The 23,628-nt window shown below is 35.4% G+C and overlaps 1 protein-coding gene across 2 annotated transcripts in view; it reads left to right on the forward strand.

Moving 5' to 3' along the window:
- Positions 1-23,628, forward strand: part of LOC123554431 (diacylglycerol kinase delta-like) — a 110,776-nt gene that overhangs the window by 37,142 nt on the left and 50,006 nt on the right. For both annotated transcript variants that reach the window (XM_045344574.2, XM_053548094.1), the window contains 8 exons: positions 12,458-12,562; positions 14,801-14,933; positions 15,575-15,681; positions 17,018-17,143; positions 20,838-21,017; positions 21,750-21,832; positions 22,641-22,749; positions 23,263-23,402. In XM_045344574.2, coding sequence (XP_045200509.2) covers positions 12,509-12,562; positions 14,801-14,933; positions 15,575-15,681; positions 17,018-17,143; positions 20,838-21,017; positions 21,750-21,832; positions 22,641-22,749; positions 23,263-23,402 — 932 coding nt within the window. In that variant the 5' untranslated portion in view covers positions 12,458-12,508. The remainder of the gene's footprint in view (positions 1-12,457; positions 12,563-14,800; positions 14,934-15,574; positions 15,682-17,017; positions 17,144-20,837; positions 21,018-21,749; positions 21,833-22,640; positions 22,750-23,262; positions 23,403-23,628) is intronic.

Consider the following 23,628-nt stretch of genomic DNA (forward strand, 5'->3'; position numbering starts at 1 on the left):
CAAAATTATTCCCCTTTGCAACTTTTATTTTCATTCAACTGACAAGGCTGTTGAATAGTCGAGCGTTGCTGTCCTCCGACAGCTCTTGTTTTTAGCTCACCTGAGCACCAGGTCAAATCATCTAGGAAAAGCTTGTTAACACTCTAGAGGTCACAATTTTGGCCCTATCTTAATGAAACTTTGTCAGAATGTTACTCTCAATAAAATCTTGGACGAGTTCGATATTGGGTCATCTGGGGTCAAAAACTAGGTCACCAGGTCAAATCAAAGGAAAAGCTTGTTAATATTCTAGAGGTCACAATTTTGGCCCAATCTTAATGAAACTTGGTCAGAATGTTACTCTCAATAAAATCTTGGACGAGTTCGATATTGGGTCCTCTGGGGTCAAAAACTAGGTCACCAGGTCAAATCAAATGAAAAGCTTGTTAATACTCTAGAGGTCACAACTTTGGCCCAATCTTAATGAAACTTGGTCAGAATGTTACTCTCAATAAAATCTTGGACATTTTCGATATTGGGTCATTTGGGGTCAAAAACTAGGTCACCAGGTCAAATCAAAGGAAAGCTTGTTTACACTCTAGAGGTCACAATTTTGGCCCAATATTAATGAAACTTTGTCAGAATATTACTCTCAATAAAATCTTGGACATTTAAAGTTCGATATTGGGTCATCTGGGGTGAAAAACTAGGTCACCAGGTCAAATCAAAGGAAAAGCTTGTTAACACTCTAGAGGTCACAATTTTGGCCCAATCTTAATGAAATTTTGTCAGAATATTACTCTTAATAAAATATTGGATGAATTCAATATTGGGTTATCTGGGGTCAAAAACTAGGTCACCAGGTCAAATCAAAGGAAAAGCTTTTTAACACTGTAGAGGCCACATTTATGATGTATCTTCATGAATCTTGGTCAGAATGTTAATCTTGATGGTCTCAAGGTCCAGTTTGAATCTGAGTCATGTAGGATCAAAAACTAGGTCACCAGGTCAAATCAAAGGAAAAGCTAAGTCAACACTGTAGAGACCACATTTATGACCGTATCTTAATGAAACTTGGTCAGAATGTTGATCTTGATGATCTGTAGGTCAAGTTCAAATCTGGGTCAGGTGGGGTTAAAAACTAGGTCAAAATCAAAGAAAAGCTTGTTAACACTCTAGAGGCCAAATTTATGACTGTATCTTCATGAAACTTGGTCAGCATGTTAATCTTGATGATCTTTAGGTCAAGTTCGAATCTGGATCTTGTGGGATCAAAACTAGGGCACCGGCTCAAATAAAAGGAAAAGCTAGTTAACACTTTAAGATCACATTTATGACCATATCTTTATGAAACTTGGTCAGAATGTTAGTCATGAAGATCTTTAGGTCAATAGGTCAGGTGAGCGATACAGGGCCTTCATGGCCCTCTTGTTTTCCAAGATGACTATTTCATGGGGATCGGTCATGATATGAATTTGTAGGTAGTTTCACTTTGTTGTTGACATGTATGCAGTTTTAGTTAATTCAGTTAAACATTTTTAACAAAATAAAATGCATCGCCATTATTTTCAGCAAGAATTATAATCATACATTGCGCTATGTAAAGCACCTTTGAACATGTTTATCATGACAAGGGCGCTATATAAATCTGGCATAATAATACACAGTGCATGAATTGCTACTTTATAGTAGTTTATTTAAACTATGAAGTGTTGCCTTAAATATCAGTTGGGGACAAATTTTTGTGGATTTTGTGATTGAGTCAGTTGATGAAAGTCATGTCAACGAATAATGTTCCAGTTCTTTTTGCAGTCTTCAAAATTTGAAATTCACGAATGTATAATCCCCACAAAGTAACAATTTTTTGCCAAAACCGTGAATTTTCATTCCTTTGATTATTATAGACTAAGTCTGCATTATCAGTCTGAATGGGACAGTTTTCTGGGATCACTATGTCTGTTATAGTTATGAAAAGGGATTAATCAAGCAGGAAAACTGTGTCATTTGCATTGGCCAAAATTCAGAATTTCTGTAATAAGGAAATATTTGGTACATCTGTAATTATATTGAACTGTTTCGGAATGTGATTTATGAGATGGTAGTTCCTTGTGCATGGAAAACGGGATGATTTCACCACCATAATGACTAGTTATATAATCAATATATGGTGACACAAATTACACCCCTGGAGAAACTGCTAGCAAAATCCAGAGAAAAGTGCTAGGAAATTGCCAATTAACAGTTTTCTCGTCTTTGTCTAATATATACATGAAGAATTTCATGTTTTTATGTTAAGAATGATTGTCTTTTGTAGTTGTGTATAGTTTCAGTGCATTTTCCGTAGATACCCATGTATAATGCGCAGTTTTTTGACCCCCGGGACCACCCCCGAATCGTGGGTGTGCATTATACACAGGCATAGACTATTTTCCAACTTCAAAAAAAGTTTTGTTACCGATGTTCACCATTTTGGTAAAGGGAAACTACTCTCTGCGCTAACTGTCACCGCTAAGATCTAGGATCGCCGTTACGTTCCGTAAAAGATCGAATGGTTTATTTTTCTTTCAGACAAAATTAATTTCATTCTGATGAAAGAAATACTAATAAATCACAAAAATTATGATACTTATTAAGGATCGAGTATTATCTTTACCCGAGATCAAACTGTGAACAACATAATTGACATAAGGTGAGACGTTAATTGCCGGTAATTACTGGCTATTTGATCGTAACAAAAAGACTATCACACCTTTTGTTATCGGTTTGAATTGAGAAGCTCATGTCATTAGCTCGACTATTCAAAGAATAGTAGAGCTATTGGACTGACCCATTGCTTTTTTACAAAATTATGCCCCTTTTTCTACTTAGAAATTCTTGGTTAAGGTTTTGTATGTAAGCTGGTATCTCAGTACCCACTAACGGGAATGGATTGAAACTTCACACACTTGTTCACTGTTATGAACTGACCTACATTGCACAGGTTCCATAACTCTATTTTGCTTTTTTACAAAATTATGCCCCTTTTTCGACTTAGAAATTCTTGGTTAAGGTTTTGTATGTAAGCTGGTATCTCAGTACCCACTAACGGGAATGGATTGAAACTTCACACACTTGTTCACTGTGATGAACTGACCTACATTGCACAGGTTCCATAACTCTATTTTGCTTTTTTACAAAATTATGCCCCTTTTTCGACTTAGAAATTCTTGGTTAAGGTTTTGTATGTAAGCTGGTATCTCAGTACCCACTAATGGGAATGGATTGAAACTTCACACACTTGTTTACTGTCATGATCTGACATGCACTGTATAGGTCCCATGACTCTACTTCGCATTTATTTTCAAAATTATGCCCCTTTATCGACTTAACAGTTTTTGGTTAAGTTTTTGTATGTAAGCTGGTATTTCAGTATCCACTTATGGGAAAGGATTGAAACTTCACGCACTTGTTCACTTTATGAGCTGATAAGCACTTTGAAGGTTCCATAACCCTTTCTCCCATTTTTACAAAATTATGCCCCTTTTTCGACTTTTGTATTCATTCAGTTTACACTAAGGCTGTTGAATAGTCGAGCGTTGCTGTCCTCCGACAGCTCTTGTTCTGAAAGATACAATTCCGGAATATTAAATCAGCTGCCATTTATTTATTCAAAATAGTTAATTAAAAAAGGTAAAACAACAAATATGATAATATGCTTAGAGTCATATCTATAACAGTAATTTTGTTCATCTTTTATGTACCGAAATTGATAAATTTCTTTTCTGGAATTATAACTTCCAAAAAAAAATCTAGGACATGGTTAGTTGGGGATCCGGACATTTGCCCCCCAATAAAAAAGTGGACTGTTGGACATTTGCCCCCCAATTGAAATGGTAGATAGGACATTTGCCCCCCAGTGCTTATTTCTGAAACGGACATTTGCCCCGCAATATTTTTGTCCCCTAGTGATTTTTTAGGAACTTAATAGAAGATAATTATCATATTGTAGATAACATTGTCTTTGTTTTCTTACATATTTCTAGTAGATAATTGCCAGATTAACAAGTTTGAGTGTTAAAAACATTGCACAAATTAAAAAATTATAACTTTGTTATGAGCACTTTTATAACTCAATAATAGGCTATTATTTACTTTAACACCTGAATGTAATTAACATATTCATCAAATTTTTATCGATAAAATAGTTTTTTTAACTGAAAATTGCCTTTTAGAGTAATTTTGATAATAAAACAACATAAAACACAATATATCTACTGGCACATAGGACAAAAATATTGGGGGGCAAATGTCCATTCTAAAAATAAGAAGTGGGGGGCAAATGTCCTATCTGCCATTTCAACTGGGGGGCAAACGTCCGGTAATACATTTTTTCATTGGGGGGCAAATGTCCTACAATCGGTTAGTTGTGAACTTGTGATAGAACGTAGTGAGGCTTAGCTGCCAACTTGGTAATTTAGAATATTTTTTATAATTCAGAATACAGGCTAGGCAGAAAATGTTGAATCAATGAATAGTTTCTTTGGGAAAAAAAAGGTGTATAATTTTATTCAACACGTGTATGCGGTGCCAAGGTGAGGGGGCATAGAATGAATAGCTTTTTGGAAAGAGAGAGAATTTAAAAAATTGTGAATTAAGTTTGTTGATAAATCTCCCAGACCAGATGCATAAACACCCCATATAGTAGAGAAAATTGTTTATCTGGGAAGAACATCTTCATGGTATACCTGATAGATACAACATCAGAGAGATTCTGCTGGCAACAGAGATCTGTACAGATACTTCCTACCTTGAATTTATCTGCGGTGGTAATTGCACTTTTATCCCTGCTATTATACCTACTTGCAATCAGAGGAAAGCCAGAGTTCTTACAGATGTATGGGAAAATGGGAAATCATACCTAAATTCTCCACCCCACACTTCAGGGGGCTTATAGTATAGCAGGGTCAGTCCATCTGTCTTTATTTCATGTCAGGTCTGTAACTTTGTCATTCATGAATAGATTTCAAAAAAAGCTTGGCACAAATGATCAGTATGACATGAAGATGTGTCATGTGCAAGAACCATAAATCCACTTATCTTATTTTTTTAATTCTCTCCCTTTATTGAATATCCATTGAGCAATTTCATGCCTGTTCTGGAACTTCATGGTTCATGGATAGATTTGGAAAACACTCAAAAATAAATCCATAAATTCATTGCAAGAAAAACCATGTTAAAGATAAGGTGGATCTGAGACTGCAGTGAAGATGGTCAAATTTAGATAAATTTTCTAAAGATAGTTTATTATGAATAACAAAATGTAAAATTTTTAAAATTATACAACATTCACACTGTTATTATTATTATAATACCAGATTTAAATAGCTCCTTTTTCATGATATAAACACGTTCAAAGGCACTTTACATAGCGCAAAGGCAGGCACTTAGGGCGCCAAATTCATCCTCTACTAGTACAGACACAGAGCGATCTGACCAGAGGGACAGAGTGAAACAAAGGCCCAAGAACTGAAATCTCTTTTAGATACAGGATTGTCTGGCTAACTTAGCCCAGCTCTTTACGAATAGACAGCCTGGTTCTTTAACGTGCCCGGTGTATAGCACCAATACTCGCGAGGCCGTCTTTCCAGGGAAGAACCGGACAATGAGTACTGGCCTCTTAGTCAGGTGGGAGACACTCTGACAAGAACATCTCAGAAATTGACAGTCAAGTGCATTAAATTACCACTAGACCATCGGGCCTCACGTACTACTCCTCCAAACAGTTTAAAGGTCTTGAATTTATGCCCCAACTCATAGAGGACTTTGACTTCTAATATAAGACATTAGCGCCCTTTCCAATAACCTTTTTCTGCTTTGTTTTGACAAAACATAAATACCAAAGTTCTCTACAGATCTGATGGTCTGTAACTGTTTGACATATTGGAGAAAACTCTGTAATGATTCCTGTCAGTTTGAAGACATGGAATCATGAAAGTATAATCTGTATACTCATAAAGAGATCAGCTGTTCATTTCTGTTTTAAATGCAAATTGCCGGTGGTGTATTACTAATATAATAGATTTAAAATTAATGTAAATGTTTACTTGTATTTGAGTTGAGGCTTAGATGAATAAATAATGATTTCTCCCTGTAAGGCATTTTGTAATTCGTTGTGGAATTTTCCTCTTTTTTCATTTTCCAGTCATTGAAATTTGAATGAGGAGAGTTAGAACTCATAATAATACGGAAGTAAAGAGAGTAGGGTTGGGTATTGTGTATTGTACACTGTACTACAGCATTATTATGATAATTATTTTGGTATTATAAATGCCAGAATTTTTTTCAGATCTTCGAGTGTACAGAATTTATTAAAACTTTCACAGAAATATAGCCTTCATTTCTAAGTTTTCCCGGATTGCTCTGTGTTTACAATGTATGAATTGATGTAAATTCCTGCAAATTGTTTTTATATGCCCGTAAAACGGGTTCTATAATGATCACTTGTGGCGAGCAGACTGGCGGATTGTGCGCTTTCAGACTAGAGCAGTTCTCATCTAATATTACGTTCATCTAACTGGGTCACAATATTTTGAATTACTTGAAATTACTGTAGATATTTATCCCAGTGCTGTAATTGTTGTTTTGTTGTGACATCAGCAAATGGTTTCGATAATTGATGAAAATCCCTGAAAACTGCAGAGAATATAATAATACTCTCGTAAAATGTATCAAAAATGAAGGCCGTAAAATGTATCAAAAACAAAGGCCATCAAGTGTGGTAGCTGTATTCTTGAGCACACTCTTTAAATAGTGATGACCTTGTGTTCTGTTCATATTTGCAGGTCACAGACCCTGGGTTTTTGATGTTTCGTTCCTTATCTTTATTTTGAAGATAGGGAGTATTTTTAGCTCACCTGAGCACGAAGTGCTCAAAAGTGAGGTTTAGTGATCGCCCTGTGTCCGTCGTCGTCCGCCGTCAACAATTTGACTGTTAACACTCTAGAGGTCACAGTTTTGGCCCAAACTTAATGAAACTTGGTCAGAGTGTAACCCTCAATAGAATCTTGGATGAGTTCGATATTGGGTCATCTGGGGTCAAAAACTAGGTCACCAGGTCAAATCAAAGGAAAAGCTTGTTAACATTCTAGAGGTCATATTTTTGGCCCAATCTTAATGAAACTTGGTCAGAATGTTACCTTTAATAAAATCTTGGATGAGTTCGATAATGAGTCATCTGGGGTGAAAAACTAGGTCACCAGGTCAAATCAAAGGAAAAAGCTTGTTAACACTGGGGAGGCCAGATTTATGACTGTATCTTCATGAAACTTGGTCAGAATGTTAATCTTGATGATCTCAAGGTCCAATTTGAATCTAGGTCATGTAGGGTCAAAAACTAGGTCACCAGGTCAAATCAAAGGAAAAGCTAGTTTACACTGTAGAGGCCACATTTTGACCATACCTTTATGAAACTTGGTCAGAATGTTAATCTTGATGATCTCTAAATCAAGTTCAAATCTGGGTCAGGTGGGGTCAAAAACTAGGTCACTAGGTCAAATCAAAGGAAAAGCTTGTTTACACTCTAGAGGCCACATTTAAGACTGTATCTTCACAAAACTTAGTCAGAATGTTAATCTTGGTGATCTTTAGGTCAAGTTCTAATCTGGGTCATGTCTGGTCAAAAACTAGGTCACTGGGTCAAATGGAAGGAAAAGCTATTTAACACTTTAGAGGCCACATTTATTACCATATGTTAATGAAACTTGGTCAGAATAATAATCTTGATGATCTTTAGATCAATAGGTCAGGTGAGCGATACAGGGCCTTCATGGCCCTCTTGTTTATACAAAGATAGACTTCTGGGTTGTATAAACTAAACCTTGTTAACTGTAGTGACACAAATAATTTTAACAGTTTCCAATATACCCACTCAGATTTCTAAAAATATCAGAAACTGTAACATATTCACCACATTTACATCATGTGAGACAAAAAACTAATTCCTAGATGAATCTGTAGAACTGTAGGAGGGCAGAAGAACTGTATCAATAATTCACTGCAAACAACATTGAAGGAAATGCCTGTGTGTGATATATTGAGTCGGCTAAACGCTTTCAAGCGTTTGACGAGTCCTTGCTATCGCCCGATTTCTCATTCTTATTAAATAGCCTCACAGCACAGCGAAGTGATGTAGTTCCATTAGATTGTCTCTAATTTCAAAGAGTTAATTGCTCGAATGAAGTTCAGTTATGTCAGTCCTATTTGCTATGACCAATATACGATGTAATCTGTCAAATTTATGACTTGTAATTGTGCAATACTCGAATAAAGCCACATATTTTCTTCCGCGGTAACTCATTAAGCATAAACACGCATAGCGATTCTGCGGGATTTGGTAATACATTTGCGCATATGATTATGGTGACGAATTTTATGCCCTTTTGTCACAAAATAGCAAATATGATGTTCACAAATTCAAACAAAAACTGCATATTAACTTATTAGCCAAATTATCCATTTGTTACCCTGTCCGTTTCAAAAAATAATCTTTACAATCATTGCGCAAATAACAAATTTATTGCGCTGTGCATTTTATGAATTGCGCAGGCTTACCAAGCTTGTGTAACATCCAGTGAAAGGCAAAATGTAGTTCCAGAACATACTGCTAGTATTTAATTGAGTCGGGTACCTCTGAAAGCATTGGAATGTCTCTTATCAAAGAGTTTGTCACATCGATGAAATTAAATTATGACAGCTTCATTTTAAATGACTCGAATAAGATATGTTGCAGTACGTTAAATCTTCCGCGAGACTTCGCGGATGAATCCTAACTACATTCTGGACACTTGTCGGCGAACACGCGTGACCTGTTTATAACAACGCTTACTACGACTTTGCGTGGGTTGAATTTTGCAGTCAGTAAGCGATAAATTATCGGAAGAAGAAGCTCTTACTGGTTGGTTTAAGTACTACTGATATAAAAATGATTTTATTTCTTATTTTTTCGAGAAATTAACAATCGGCAAAACATTAAAATTGTATTTTCTTGTAGTTTTTTTGAAATCGAAAGTAGATCGTCATGTTTGGGCTGCTTTGACGAAACGAAACATTTTTTTTATGAAAAGATTTATAGAGAGGTATTTAACCGTAAACTTCAATGTCAGATACTGCCAATATGCCGCTAAATGTCTTCCTATCATCACAATTTGTAAAACATATTGTTGAAACTGGAGATTTAGAAAAGTGTAATCGTATCCGATATAATATTTTGGGTAAATATCGAGCTGTGTTATGAAATTTTAACATTCAAGTAACAGACATGATAGATATTGTAACAGAAATGATCCTAGAATTTATTTTTATAACACCTACATAGAATCTATATCAGACTCATATCTAGTCCCTGCTACCGACCACAGTAAAAATGGCTCAACATTTTTCAGCCCAGTCTGGGCCTGTCTGTCTACATGAATCAAAATGGATAATTGAAAGTCCATGACTCGGGATTACAGACATGATTTTGAAGGGGTTAACAGGTCTGAAATAGAATAAATGATGGTTTTAAATAAGAAAGAACTGCATATATTGATATCGGTTACAGTATATATTGGCACTCAGCAACATTTACATACATGTATCTCTAAACGCAAAATTAAGTATACTCAAATTGACATCACTTATAATATGATTGAACAATACCTAATATATGACGCAGTTATCGCCACAGTTATCTGTAAAATATCTGAACAGTTCTTTCGTCCATCCGTTACAAATTGTATGTGGCAATCCGCGCTGTAATTTTAAAATATAAATTGTCATATTCAAATTTTAATCTTGTGCAAATATTACCAGCCGATAATTGCCTCTTTTGGCAATGCCGGAGGCAAATGTTTACTGGAAAAATTATATAGTCCATGGGCAGTATCTTAGTGTCAGCTGTCAAATTGTAGTTAGTACTTTCAACATTTTTATTTCTGCGAACCACTCTTCAATTTTAGAGAAATATATTGGGTTTAAATACTTGTATAATGTCAATTAAAGTTTTACTAGGCATCGACTGAATGTTCATTTCATTTATTGTAACAAAATCTCTCATTAGTGGGGGGGTGGGGGGGGGGGGACTAAAAACAAACTGAAACTGGTAGACTATACCACCAGTACATCAATCATTAGCCGACTCTCAGGCCCTTCAGGCCTTTGATTGAATGTTGTAGTATTTCATTTACTCAGTCTGTAATCAGTCATATATTTGATCTTTTTTTCATTAATTAAGATGTCATCTTCGTCGTTGTCATCATCTTTATCAACATCATCATCATCATCACTGCCACCACCACCACTATCATTATAATCATAACCACATCATCATCTTCATCACCATCATCATTGCAGCAGCCACCACCACCGCTATCATTATAATCATAACACAACATCATCATCATCATCATCACCTCTGCAACCACCACCACTATCAATATAATCATAAAACAACATCATTATCATCATCACCACCACCACCATCATCATTATCATCCTCATCACCACTGCAACCACCACCACTATCAATATAATCATAAAACAACATCATTATCATCACCACCATCATCATTATCATCATCACCATCATTATCACAGCCACCACTACATACACTATCATTATAATTATAAAACACTATGGTCAACATTGTCATCATCCTTCTCATCATTATTGTAAAAAAAAAACCCAAAAAAAAACAGTATTGTCAACATGATTTACCGCCAATAACAGCACCATCATTAATCATCACTGCAACCAGTACAACCATCATTAGTGTCATCATCATTATCTAGCTTGTAGAAGTGGAAGTAGTTTAGCTAAGTTTTATCTCGTTTGATATATATAAATCTCAGTGCTAGTTAATTTCTAGAACTGTTCTTAATTCTATGGTCCTATGCAATTTTAGTGAAAAAGTAAATGTTGCTGCCTTTGTAAATGAAAGAATTAGAGCATTCTAAATCTGAGCAAATAGTTGATGGCCTCCAAAATAAAGTAAGATGTACCTCAGTACTAAGTCACAGATACAAAGCCCACTTGGCTTATCATGAAAAGCATTGGCTATCCTGTCCACGGATTAGATAAATTTCTTTTTTTAAATCATTTCTCTGAAATATTCTGACTGACCATTCTTGGCTCTGATTATCTTTGTGTTATAAAATGTATGGAGGAAACCTTTCAAAAGAAAAGTTATTGTCACAAACTGCTGGTGCAGTTTCAGAATGATTTAATAGAAAATTTCCTTTAGGGTGACTCTCAAAAATTATTGGAAACAGCTTTGAAACTCCTGTGAGCAGTCAAGGACAAACATGGCTCTTTTGCCTAATATAAGCCACAAAGATGGTTTTCCATTGATTGTTATAATACTATTCCTTTAGACACAGTTAGAACAGTTTTCCTTAGAGAATGAAATTTCCTAGAAATCCGATTTGTTTACAGATTTGTATACATCTATATCGTTAACTTGTATCTTTGTTTACTTTCGCACCCTTCCTGTTTGCTTCTCTGTTGGTGGCTGTTGATGATCAAAATATAGAGGAGTGGAATTTGCAGAAAAAAGTGTAAATCAAGTAGGTTAGATCCGTGCAGGAAGATAAATTGTGAAACTGGTCCTCTTCTGGAACATTACTTGTAGACTTAAGTACGAGAGATTACTCCTCAGAGGCTTTTAAGATTTTGTATAATTATGTCCCTTTTATTCTCAAAACACTTGAACTAATCAGAGCCAAGAATGAGTGGTGAGAATATATAAGAGAAATGATTATCCTGGTATCCTTTGTCTGCAACAATCCCCCCCCCCCCCCCCCCCCCCCCCCCACACACGCTAACACGCACACACACACATACACCCCCCACACACAAAAAAATTAAAATCTTTTTATTTTGCTTATGTCCTCCTCTGATTTAAAACATTTGTTGAATTATCTTTATAACAATTCGATGAATACACTTAATGCCAGTACATCTGTGTTGGCGTTATATTGCTTTTGGTATGCAAATATTTTCACTGGTTGTTCAAATGCTATAAATTTTATGGACTGATTTGATCTATAGAGCTATGCTAATAATTATACAACTTACATTGTAGTAGACAAGTAGATGATCCAGTAGATGATCCGGCAAATGGGTGATTATTTGGTTATACTGTGAAATCGTTAATATTCGTGGGGGACTAATTTCCGTGGATTTCGTGGTTGAGTCAATTCACGAAATTTAATCCCAACAAACAAGTAAAATTGCTGTTCATTTTATGTTCAAAAGTTGAAATCCATGAATTCATATCCCCACAAAATTGCCGTTTTGACCAAAACCATGAAATTTCATGTCCACGAAATTAAATGATTTTATAGTAACTTCATACAAAGGTTTTCTGTGTTTTGATGTTATTTAATAAGTTCAAATGATTCTTTACTAAAGAAGCGTTTATGAAGGTTACATATTTACGTATTTGTATTTATATACTTTCAGGTGATAACCCCGTTCCGAAATCTTGTTTTATGCGCTGAGAGTAGGAAAGAGATGGAGGAATGGATCTCAGCTCTCAAACAGTCCTCAAAACGAGAATATGTTGAGGTATTTGTTTTTTGACATTTGCTTATTTTGGGGTCTTTGTGGCTGGGTGGTTAATGCTGCTCATGATATATCGCTTGACCCTGTTTGTTGTGGGTTCACAATTCTGCAAGGGATATAGAAATCATTCATGTGATTAAGCCATCTAACTGGCTTAGAGATGGGTGATGGTTCTACCAAATGCCAGCCTGTCACTGAAATAATGCATGGGGGTGGGGCATCTCAGTGTGAGTATTCCATTAATTTTAAAATAAGGGAAGTTGCAATATCACCAGACAAATGTTCTTCTTGGCCTGTTTGTGAACAAGTTTGCTTCGCTTCGAAGCAGTATGTTTGTTTGAAGCTTAACTAACCGGTAGCCAAACTGGCATTAGGCCTAAGCATTTTCCAGTTTTTCATAAATAGTCTTGAGGTCTCTCGAGGTCACAGTGACCTGGACTCTTAAACGCAAAAGGACGATTGTAGTGACCACACACAATTATCCTATAAAGTTTGACTATAGTATGCCAAAGCATTCTGCAGATACTGATTAGAAACCATTGTCAGTCTAAAGGCCACTGTGTCCTTGACCTTTAACCTACAAGCCGTAAAAATAATTTGGATCACAAGTTGATCACAGGCAATTGTCTTGTAAAAGTATTTTCCAGATATTGATAGGATACCACTTTAAGTCTCATGATTCTGTGACCTTAGCCTTTTACCTAGTGATCCTAAGGGAGATTTCAGGAGTACAGTGACATTTGACCTACGTACCCGGAAAGTTCACCAAGGTGTATTTTCACCTATATACCATGTGTTAGGTGCTTTGATTTACATTTTCTTTATGACGGTTGATTTGTAAAGGAATACAAGAGACAGACATATAATTATAAAAAGCACACTATTTTTCATTGTACAAATTAAACTTTTAGTAATCATTACCCCAGTAATGTTAGGCACATAATGTTTACCAGTCACCTGTCAAGTATAAAGCTATAGCAGACCAATACCTCCCCACACATAGAAATGTCATTAAAGTCAAAGTTCTTTTTTGCACTTCATTTATCTTTAACATCTGGAATTGGCAGTTCGCAAACTTTTTGACCAGGCAAATTAATCCACTTATACAGTAGACTAAGACCAAAGCATTCTGACTTATTTACTTATGTAAACCAAAGTATCTGTTGACTGAATGATGGATAGAACGTAACCTAAGTCCCAAAGTCGCTACAGATTGACTTACGGACAGACAAACAGACAGATATACATGAGTAATACAATATTCCTGCTTATCTTCACTGGGGTGCATTAATATCCAGGTGGTGGCCAGATGAATCATACAGTTTGTAAAAACCTTAGCAGCAGGTGAGCTTTCATCCAGTTTTGACCTTTAGGAATGTTTTCTGACCAGGGGATCTATCTTCAGTGTATAAACACATGTGTGGTCAATTATCTGGTATATTCATACTTTCTTAGGATCAGAAGTCTTTGAATGTGTACAATATCTCTTAGTTCATGCATGTACATGGTTTATAATGGTATCAGTGTTTAGTTTTGACTCTACCTTGGGACTTGCCTGGAATAATTAAGATACAGTTAAGTACCTTCATAATTCAGTTTAGTTTATTCGAGGGTTGAGGTCTTGAATGCATGGAATCTGATAATTTATACACAAAATTTCAAAAAGAAAGTTTGTTACAGAATTATGTTATAGGAGACATTGTTCAGATGTTAAATCTCTTGTCTTTAGCTATTTAACTGGTTTGAACATCACCACAAACAAGATATACCAGCTGAAGCATTATGTGGTTGTTTAAAGTTTGATCATCATAGTATTTACCATTTGCTGGAAATGCATTAGTGCATGTTTGTTTCTTGTTACTGAGACTGTAGAATTTCTAACATTCTGACATATTAGTCCCCAGGGGATTTTACAGATGTTATAACATCATATTATTAAAGGTAAAGGTAAATTTAAGTTGCTGTCACTTTGTGAAATAATTGAACATTTACTGAGACAATTAACATTTACCATACAGCGACACACAAATTAAGAAGCATTTTTTCTCAACGTATAAACATCAGTCACAATTTCTTGCCAACGCAAATAAATCTTTTTTTTCGATCAAATTGCAAATTAAAAGTGATGCAAAATTCATCAAATATACATTATAGATGTAGAACTTTAAACATCTATGCCCTCTGGATCAACATGTACAAAATAACTATTAATAAACATTATTATTATACTTGTTATTTCAGGGCAATGATACTCAAAGAGAGATGATGTCTGGACTACACAACTGGTACACGTGTTCACATGCACGGCCTACTTACTGTAATGTATGTAGAGAAGCACTTTCTGGTGTTACGTCACATGGTCTTTCATGCGAAGGTACAATTTGTTTTGAAGACTGAATTTATGTTTAAGTTTTTAGAAAAAATGGGGAAAAACTTAGTTTTCATACGGGAATGTATTTGTCATGCTCAGAAAAAAACAACATACGTAAGACCTCCTGTGAAAAGAGACAGCCAGGCACTTAAAAAATCAAAAGAAATTGTTCTGTTTCTGAATAATGATGTAATACACAGTCAAACTTGAAGTAAGTATCCAGGCAAGGGAGCAACACAGTCTGGCAGATGGCTACTTAACCTTTACCCTGCTAAATTTCTGAAATGGACTGGTCCATCATTCAATTTGGACAGTGCCACTTGTTATTCAAAGGGGTGTTTACTGCAAATTGACTGACTGAATAGCAAACAGTGCTGACCATGATTAGCCTGCATGGATGTGCAGATTGATCTTGGTCTGCACTGGTCTGAAAGGCAAAATCGCTTGCCACCAGCAGGCTAAAGGTTAAGACAAGTTGAAATTAGAACAGAAAGTCGATTTTGGAAGATAGCTGACTGGCTGTTTAAGGCAAGTGACTGCTTAAAAAAGGTGGCCACTAACTCAGGTTCAGCTATACTATATTGTTAAATTTACTTTGTATTGTTTCCAGTTAATAATCTCTGAATTTGATTATTGTTTTTCAGTGTGTAAGTTTAAGGCACACAAGCGTTGTGCAGTGAAGGCTCAGTCTAATTGTAAGTGGACAACTCTGGCAGCTATTGGATCTGAAATTATAGAAGATGAAGATGGGGTAAACTTGTTTGTCTTTCTTTTGAACCCACCCGCTTAGCTCAGTAGGGAGAGCACTGATCTATGGATCGATGGGTAGTCAGTTTGATCCTCATGGGGGCCGTATGTTCTCCATAACAATTTGATAAAAGACATTGTGTCTGAAATCATTCGTCCTCCACCTCTGATTCATATGGGGAAGTTAACAAACTGCTACTTGCAGGGAACATGTATGTACTGGTACAGAATCCAGGAAAACTGGTTAGGTTAACTGCTCAATGTTATATAACTGAAACACTGTTGAAAAATGGCATTAAACCCCCCCAAAAAATTAAAAAAAATGGTTTTGTTTGGTTCAGCACCCAGGGTGAGATGTTGTTACAGACATTATGACTTTTGTGTGCTTTGATTTTAGTAATATTCCTAGAATATTTCAGATATTGTACTCTAAAATTCAACAACATTGATCAAAAAATTTAGAGGAAATTTTGAAGATATTAAGGAAAATGTACAAAAGAGATTGCCTATTTAAATTAATGATATTTTTTCAAAACATGTTTGAACTTTTGTTTTTGCGTTCAGGCATTGTTATCACAAAATGCCAAAAGTTCAAATAGTGTTATATTAAAGACAGTTATTTAGAAGCTTGAAGCAGCAACTGTTTATTTTAACAGAGATTGACATCCCCATTGTTGTTAATTAAGGGTTTGTAGTTATTAACAGATGGCTTGATTTAGATCAGACATTTCACATTCATCACCTGGTAGGAGGTGTTATTGACGAGGATATATTAAGACCATGGAATATGTATCCAAGGACTGTAAATTCTAATCCCTTCTCCTGAAATGAATGTACTGAGTGTCAGATGACTCTCATATATTGTTTATATCATTTGGGCATAGAGCCATCGTCATTGTCAATACTACTGTGAAATTGTTGATATTTGCAGGGGACTAATTTTGATGGATTTTGTTTTTATCCACAAAATTAAATGCCAGCCCACAAGAAAAATTACCATTCATTTTAATCCACTATATCTTTAGAAATTGAAATCCAGCAGTTTACATCCCAATGAAATAGCCTTTTTGGTCAAAACCACGAAATTTCTTGTCCACTAAATTAAATGATTTCACAGTATACTGTAATATCAGATATTTTCGTGTGATCAGAATTTTAAGAAATTTATTTATCTAATGACACAGATTAACTTATCTAACATAAGCCATAAATATTTTCGACGAAATAATTAATGTTTGCACAAATTTTGGCAAAATAAATGATTACTGAAAATTTATTGACTTTACAGTACTTCAAACATGCTGGTATTTAGATATAAATCAGGCACATTTTGTTTTCAGGTTGCTATGCCCCATCAGTGGTTAGAGGGAAACCTCAATGTTAGTTCTAGATGTGCTGTATGTGATAAAATTTGTGGAAGTGTCCGAAAGTTACAAGATTGGCGTTGTCTGTGGTGCAAAGCTACTGTAAGTATTGCTTAAAACTATTAACATTTACCCACTTTCTAAAATGAACCGGTCCATCATTCTAATACCACTTCTAACTCAAAGGGGTGTTCACTGAAAATTTACTGAGTGAATAGGGAACAATGGTCATGGTCTGCACTGGTCGCAAAGGCAAAAGCATATGCTGCCAGCAGACTAAACGTTGGTGTAAAAATATGATTTTATGATAAAGTTTGGTTAAAAATTGCCCAGGGACAATACATAGATCCTTGTTTGTGATGATGTTTAAGAGCATTCGTGACTGAACACTCGTGATATGAAAATCCACTGACAGTGTACTACCAGGGGTGCAAGTTTTCCGGTTTATGCCGGATTTCCGGTTTTTCGAGGGTCCGAGAGATCATTTTTCCAAATCGTGTAAATCCGTTGAGAAATTGGGGGGGGGGGGGGGGGGGGGGGGGGGGATGGACGCGAGACCACGAAGACAGAAACTGACCGTTTCGCGGAGGTGCAAGTGCAGGAGCAGTTGCCGTTCGTTGCAAGGGAAACAACCATTTTGCGACTTCCCGTAACACCGTTCCGCGCGCGCACTCTTCAAAAATCCCAAAACGCATAATATTTGTTCGAAAATATCCAATATATGCAATTTCTACGGCCCGGTACGGACATGAAGTGTTGGACAAGGAGTGTAAAAATAGAGTAGAGATGGGATTGGATGAATTAGAAGGACTCGTCTGGCAACAAATACGAGAGTTGGTTGAAAAAAAACAACAGACCTTCCAGCCGTAATATGGGAAAACGATGATCAGTCGTCGGGGAAAAAAGGCAGTGAAGAATCATTCAAAGGATAAAGCACACCAAAACTGTAAAAACTATTCAGGTATGTGCATTTTATTGCATTATTTTCCAGTCTATTTGTATCGTAGTTGAAGCAAGTGGTTAGTTAGGTTTTGGGTACAAATGTCACCCCACCCACTTGTTTTTCTTCTCTTGTCCAAACTTTTATGGCTTGGGTGAAAGGGTTGGGGGTTGAGATGTGCTGGCATGGCCCATGGGGAACCTCTGCCCATTTTTTTCAGAGAGCTGGACTTAGTTTTTTTTTGGTGGGGACAGGAATAAATAATATATATTTATGTCCCTGGGGGGGGGGGGGGGGGGGTGTAGGGTTTCCAAAATATGCTGCTTTATCCTTGATTCGAGCCTCTTAAATCTTTTAGGGTTGTGTATATTTTTGTAAACCTGTTCAATTAAACATTTTTTGTTTTTTTTGGTACAAAAATATTTGCATTTAACAATAGACAATAAGAATTACAATGTTATCATCTTTTATATGAACATTTTTTGCAAGAACTGAAGAAGGTCAAACTCCACATCATTTTAAAACTTTCTCATTGATTCGAGCCCTTTGTCTGGTAGGTCAATAAATGTTAATGTTTGCACAGTCTATTTCCATAAAGCAAATGTCTATAAAGACTGACTTCTTTTTCAGTTGTTAAAACAGTCAAATTATGCTCAGGACGCTTTTAATTTGAAATTTTGGGTCACAATATTGCCCACTGTGTAATTTCCTTTTGAAATAAATAATTTTTTATGTAAAATATTAAAAGAGGTTTTTACTCAATTTTCCAGTGGTTTCATGACTAATATTTTACAAGGCATTTTAAAATGTAAATGACACAAGTTTCTGATGGAAGAACAAGTTGCTTGGGCATGAATTTTACTAAAACACAAGAGAAAGCTCGAATCTACGAGAAACAGGCATATTAGATGTGTACATGCTCATTTTACCTTCAACATTCATTATTTTACATTTCATTTTTAGTTTGCATTGTAACATAACCGATAAATATCAAAATGTAAAAATATGTCAGGTCTTATTTATAGGACCATTTTTAACACAGCTTGATTTTTCAATGATCCTTTTTCAGGTACTTCCTGGCTGTAGATTCTCGTTTAGAGTCGATGCAGGAGAGAATCCTTACTACAGCAGTTGTAAGTGAACATTGTCTGCCTTTCTCTCTGGCAGTGACATCATAGATCTAGTGAAATGACTTGCTGAAGACAAGGTAGCACTAGATAAAATAAAAAAAAATTATCCAGGACCAGTGCAGCATATATGTGAATACTCATAAGGAAAATTTTGTGTCACTGAACATTGATGAAGCAACTAATAGAAATATTGACAAAGTGCTTAACATTATAGTGCAGTATTATGATGAAGAGTCAAACAAAGTTGTATTTGACCACTTAGGTTCAAGAATTCTGAATGTTGCTGCAGCTGCTGAAATTGTGAAGTCTATAGAAAGTGTTCTGTTAGATTATGAAATAAAGTGGACACAAGTTGTAAATGTTTTGATGGACAACTGTAGCATCATGAGAGGAGTGAAAGGAGGAGTTGAGACTCTTATAAGAGGGAAAAATGATTGTCTTCTTGATGTTAGTGGGGACACGGTCCACATGATAAGCAATGTGGCCAAAACATTGATGAAAAATGTAGACAGTGTTCTTCAGAGTATTTGCTTTGACCAATACTATGAGGTAGAGAAGTCCTCAAAAGTGAAGGAAATTGTAAATGAAATGATGACTTTGATGAATGCTGAAATATCCAAGCATCTTACTAGACCAATCAGCAGCGGATTTCTCCAGATGTACAATGTCACCTCAAGGCTGGTAGAAGTGTTTTGACTACCTAACTGTTTATTACGCAGCATTTCTCACTGACTGGTATTATAAGTGAACTATAGTTAAAACCTATTAAGATTATTATTACACCCCTGTTAGGACTTTTAATGCACCAATCCTACCATGTAATTTTCACAGTCATTAATTAATTTATAAATTAAAGAAATGTGTTACTTGAATTAATGGCATTTCTAATAAAAAAGTAAATAAAAACCTTTGTATAGATGTTCTTGAAATATTTTGTTATTGTTATAAGTGACATAATCTAATATCTTGCTAGATTCAATAGTATTAGAATTTTTAAGATGAAATACTCTGTGTAGATACACTCCTAGAAGAACCTCAAAAAAATGATTTGTATGACTCTGAAATTACTAAAATTTCACAGCTTCCGGGGGCCTCCCGCCCCCTGGACCCCTGGCCAGGGCTTTGCCCCAGCAATATTTTCAGGTTTTTCAAAATTTTATACTTGAACCCCTGTACTACATGTGCTGCCATGAAATAGCAATGTTATAGCGCCCATAGCAAAGGAATGTTTATGACCATCGTTGACATAGAAATGTTTATGACCACTCTTGACATAGAAATGTTTATTACCACTCATGAAATTGGAATGTTTATGACCAATCATGAAATAGAAATGTTCATGGCCACTCATGAAATAGGAATGTTTTTGACCACTCAAGATTTTGAAAGTTTATGACCACTCATGAAATAGAAATGTTTATGACCACTTATGCCTTTGGAATGTTTATGTACACTGGTAACATAGAAATGTTTATGCACAATTATGACATGGAAGAACATTTTTGTGAACATCACAAAGATTGTAGACATGACAAACATTTTAACTGTATCATTATTAGTCGTAGGCAGATCCACTCCCTGTGCCCTTGCGTGAGAGGTCATGTCTTTTGTTTATTTATTGTTCATAGACCCGCACATTGACAAATAGATGAAAAAAAGGCTGAAAACAAATGGTAATTTCATGTCATGAATTGCTTTACAAAATAATTTGGTTGTATATTTGCAGGTACATTCCACGTGTAGAGATCAGTTACCAAAGAAATGTCCATTTTCTCAGTGTCGTGTTTCTATTTTACCTCCTACATCAATAGACAACATAGATCTGGACGGTTACTGGGAGGCCATGAGACCTCCGGGAACCAGCCCTCTACTTGTATTTGTAAATACAAAATCGGGTGATAATCAGGTAAACTATATTTCAATTGTGAAGCATCTGGGAACCAGCCTTCTACTGGTATTTGTAAATATAAAATCGGGTGATTATCAGGTAAACTGTAATTGTGTGATGGGAACTGTGAAGCCTGGATACATCTGGGAACCAGTCTGTTACTTGTATTTATAAGTACAAAATCAGGTGATAATCAGGTAAAAATGGAAATTTTGAAGTAATAACTTAAAGACCTTTGGGAAACATCCTAATAGATTTGTATTTGTAAATACAAAATTGGATGATAATCTGATGAACTATAATTGTGTAATGGGAACTGTTAGGTCATGTGGCCTCAGTGAACTAAACCTCTACTTGTATTTGTTTAAAATTGTAGCTTAAGTTGTCTGGTGGGAACTGTGAGGTCATTTGACACTCTGTCTAAATAGAAATAAAAACATCAAAAAATCTAAGAATTACTTAGATTAATCTGATGGAAGCTAGCAACAGTTTTGCAGACAACATTGGCTATGAAAGACATACCAAATAATTTGGTAGAAATTTTTTGCATGATAGCTGGTACTAAACTGATGAGCAGTTTTATGCTGTAAAGCAAATGATTTAAAAGTGTTGGAGACTGACCACAGTCTGTTCTCAAAATTTAAATGTGTAAAAAGTAATATCAGAAAAACCTGTGTTGAAGCATTGCTGTTTACCATTTAAGAATCTGAATTGAGTAGATTGCTGTTGAAATAAAAGTTATGGTTTCAGGGTGTAAAATTTCTACGAAGATTTAAGCAGCTATTGAATCCAGCACAGGTGTTTGATTTAATGAATGGTGGACCTCATCCAGGGTATGTAATATAAATGTGTAAACCACTTTGCTTATAAACCACCATCACTGGCTTAATAAAAAAAACTATAGTTAAGTTAAATGAATGCTCATGAAAAAAATGGCTTTTACTTGACATTAGAGTCTTATTCTGTTTATTGATGTTCAACACAGAAAAAAATATTTTGCCAGTTTTGAATATTTAGCAAGAAAGACTGTTTTAGATATTAAACTGTATGAATTTAACTAAATTTGATGCTGAATATTATAGTCTAAGCAAACTGTGAAAGATGAGATAGACAGAAAAAAGGATTAAGAATATTACAAATTACATTCATAGCGCTATTTTGCATATTATATTTTTAAAGCACATAATTTAATTAATAAATAATGATTTAATGTGAAAGCTACGTAAGCAGTGAACAGTCAGACTATGTTCATGTTGAGGTATTATACTGTACAAGTGTACATTTTCACATCACAAAAATTGTGTAGAACACTGAAGTAAATGTTTCTACCTGTTTCCTTCTCGTGATAAAATAGTTCACGGAGGGGCACCTGGGGTCTGTCTTCCTTTACCACCAAAAGCTGGAAAGTCGCCATATGACTTGTAATTGTGTCGGTGTGATGTTAAACCCAACAAAAAACATTTTTAAGTATTCTATGGTAGTGTGTTGTGCAAGCTTATGGGCAACTTCCACTTTGGAAATATTTCCCATTCTCAAAAACCATAGAAATTTATAAGTCAGTGCTTTTCTGAAATAAAGCCATACTCTGTTAAGACAGATGACATGGTTATATCATAATTTTTAAGGGTTGTTGTATTTCAGATTACGTTTATTCCAAAAGTTTGACCAGTTTCGAATTCTTGTATGTGGAGGTGATGGTAGTATTGGCTGGGTGCTTTCTGAGATTGATAAAATGGATCTTCATAGACAGGTTAACGTCTAACATTGTCTCCGAACAGAATGTGGTCATACTAATATAAAATTATAGACTATAAAGTGCTGCATTTAAATAATGATTTTAGGCCAAATAACTTGTTTTTGCTATACGTGGTGTATTTATCTAAAATGCCATAAACCTAGAATTTTGATAGGTTATTTTGACCAATTAATTCCATAATAAATAGTGTGACCTCAATGGCTGAATCTTCCCTTGCCATCCAGGGTTTGAAACCTAGCTTTGTGTGTAGAATTATTTTGTGTTAGGAAGCCATCCAGCTGCCTTAGGGGAAGGTTGATGGTTCTACCTGGGTGTCTACCAGAGGCTGAAATAATGGCCTGAGGGGCATCTGCAGTCTTTTTCCACAGAGAAAGGCTGGAAAGTGGCCATATAACCTTTAATGCGTCTATGCCACATAAAACTGAACACAATATAATTAAATAAGTTCACATTACTTAAAACTTTATCACCTTTCACGTTTATTACCTTGACAACTATTGATTTCAGTGCCAGATAGGTGTGTTGCCGTTTGGCACGGGTAATGACCTGGCACGAGTTCTGGGGTGGGGATCAGCATTTGATGATGATACTCAACTTCCAGCCATATTAGAGAAGCTCGAACATTCTCAAATCAAGATGCTAGATAGGTAAATATATCATATATCCCAAACAGTGATTTTATCAATGAATAAAATCATTGTTTGAAGTTCATATGATTAAGAATTAGAACAAGTGTAGTGATATGCATTAAATGAAAAATTACTAATTGTGATTGTGATTTGTTGTTTTGACTTTAACCTAATATTTAACAAAAACCATGCCTGTTTTGTTTGAAACTCATTTTCAAAGCCCAAATGCAGGATATGATTTGGA

This window comes from Mercenaria mercenaria, chromosome 7 (genome assembly GCF_021730395.1).
Source record: "Mercenaria mercenaria strain notata chromosome 7, MADL_Memer_1, whole genome shotgun sequence".
NCBI classification, from domain to species: domain Eukaryota; kingdom Metazoa; phylum Mollusca; class Bivalvia; order Venerida; family Veneridae; genus Mercenaria; species Mercenaria mercenaria.